Source organism: Coffea eugenioides, chromosome 7, assembly GCF_003713205.1.
Source record: "Coffea eugenioides isolate CCC68of chromosome 7, Ceug_1.0, whole genome shotgun sequence".
In the NCBI taxonomy this organism is placed as follows: Eukaryota; Viridiplantae; Streptophyta; class Magnoliopsida; order Gentianales; family Rubiaceae; genus Coffea; species Coffea eugenioides.
The window spans coordinates 25589009-25591085 of NC_040041.1; the positions used below are offsets into that span (position 1 = coordinate 25589009).

At 39.0% G+C, this 2077-nt stretch overlaps 1 protein-coding gene across 1 annotated transcript; it reads left to right on the plus strand.

Moving 5' to 3' along the window:
• Positions 1-369: 369 nt before the first annotated feature.
• Positions 370-1701, plus strand: LOC113777185 (deacetylvindoline O-acetyltransferase-like). The gene has a single exon (XM_027322223.1). It carries the CDS (start codon positions 370-372, stop codon positions 1699-1701), a length of 1332 nt encoding a protein of 443 aa, XP_027178024.1.
• Positions 1702-2077: the final 376 nt, after the last annotated feature.

A 2077-nucleotide genomic window follows, 5' to 3' on the forward strand; every position in this document is an offset into this window, starting at 1 on the left:
TGACAAAGCCCGAACCCATAGCCATGGAGGCAGAACTTACCTCTATGATGAGGTCCTTTTTCGCTAAATGCAATTGAGTTTGATTTGCTTAAGCACTCTAAAATCATTTCTTATTCAAGTAATGATGAATTTTGTATTTTAGTGACTGTAAAACAATTGTACCATAGGGAGAGACTTTAAAAGAAATTGGTATTTCGGAAGACAGTGTACTAAGAGATGTGTAACTTTTCCAAGTACAGGTATTTTAGGTTAATACCAAAAATACAATGCCATTGTTCACCACACTATAAAAGGGTAATAGGTTAGCAAAGCCAGCACAAGCTTATTGATAAGACATATAGGCCTTCATTCAAGCAAATATTCATCAGGATGGATGCCTCGCTGCAGTTTGAGATAATTTCTGAAACATTCATCAAGCCTTCCTCACCTACTCCTCCTTCTTTGAGATACCACAAGCTCTCATTGTTCGATCAAGGAATCTCACCATATGTTCTGATCCGGGTGGCTTTCTTCTATCCTAATATTAAGGGAACTCGTTGGCTTGCCAATGAAATATCACAACTGCTTAAAAGTTCTCTCTCAAAAACTCTTGCCCAGTATTACCCTTTCGCCGGAAGGCTGATGAAAAACGGCTATATGATTGATTGCAACGACATGGGTGCTCAATTTACTGAAGGCCGAATTAATTGTCGAGTGTCTGAGATTCGCAAGCAATTAAGTTCAAGTTCTGAAAAAATGGAAGATCTTATCTTTGCTAGATCTCTATTCTCCGGGCCGGCCCTAGCGAATCATCATAGCCTAGTATTTGTTCAGCTCAGTTCTTTCAACTGTGGAGGCACAGTATTGAGTGTGTCCATAAATCACAGGATTGCTGATGCATCCAGCGTATCAACTTTCATGAATGATTGGGCAGCAATTGCTCGTCAAACGAGTGACATCCCATCTCCTCATCTTCATGGAGCTTCTCTGTTCCCCCCTGTTGACGGTCAGCAATTTCCAAAACCATCTCCTCCTAAGTTAAATCAAGGGAAGCACGTGAAAAGGATGTTGGCGTTCCATGCTTCTAAAATTGGAGAACTCAAGGCTGTTGCTCTTAACTCAGGAGTAGAAAACCCTACTCGGTTTGAAGTTGTGTCAGCCCTACTTTACAGTTGTTTTATATCTGCAGCATCAAAGGCAAACTCGGGATCACACATCCGCCAATCAATCTTCGGGCATCCTGTGAATTTTCGACAAATAATTGTCCCTCCACTTCCACAAAATTCAGTTGGGAATTTTTTTACCTACTTCCTGACATCAGTTGACAACAATGCTGAAGTTAAATTACCAGAGTTAATTAATAAAATAAGGGAAGGGAAAACAAAATTATGCAAGGAGTGCACAGAAAACATCAATGCCATTACTAGTAAGCTAGAAGCATCCCATTCAGCACCGCTGACTGCAGCAATTGAAACATACAACTCTGACTTCTACGCGTGCTCAAGCTGGTGTAGGTTTCCATTTTATGGCGTTGATTTTGGCTGGGGAACACCTTCGCTGGTATACCCAGCAACCACTTCAGGGCTCAACATGTTGATATTAATAGACATGGAAGATGGTAATGGAATATATGCACATGTTAAACTAAAAGATTCTGAGTTGGACGTGTCAGTCTTGGAAGAAAATGACGTGCTGCTTGCTTATGCCTCTTTGGATGCTTAAACATGTCCAAGCATTACAACAGGAAAACGAAATACTTATAACTATGATAAGCATTCATATATTATGTATCAGCATATCGCAATCTGGTACTCCTGAGTTGCTGCCGTGCATACTCACAGCTTCTAATCTCCTCAAGGGTGACTTGAGTTATTTCTCTTTATGTTGTCAACATATCTACAGTTAAATTACATAGACATTGCTCCATGTCTGCTTAGTTGAGCTATTTGAACCTTTGAAATGAAAAAAAAAAAAAAAGACTATCAAATTTGTGGCAAAGTTCATGTTGTTTTACTTGAATAGCATAAATAAAATTAGATGATTCTATATTGGATTTGATACCAATATTATTTTCAAGTATTATGTCGTTCCTTACTTA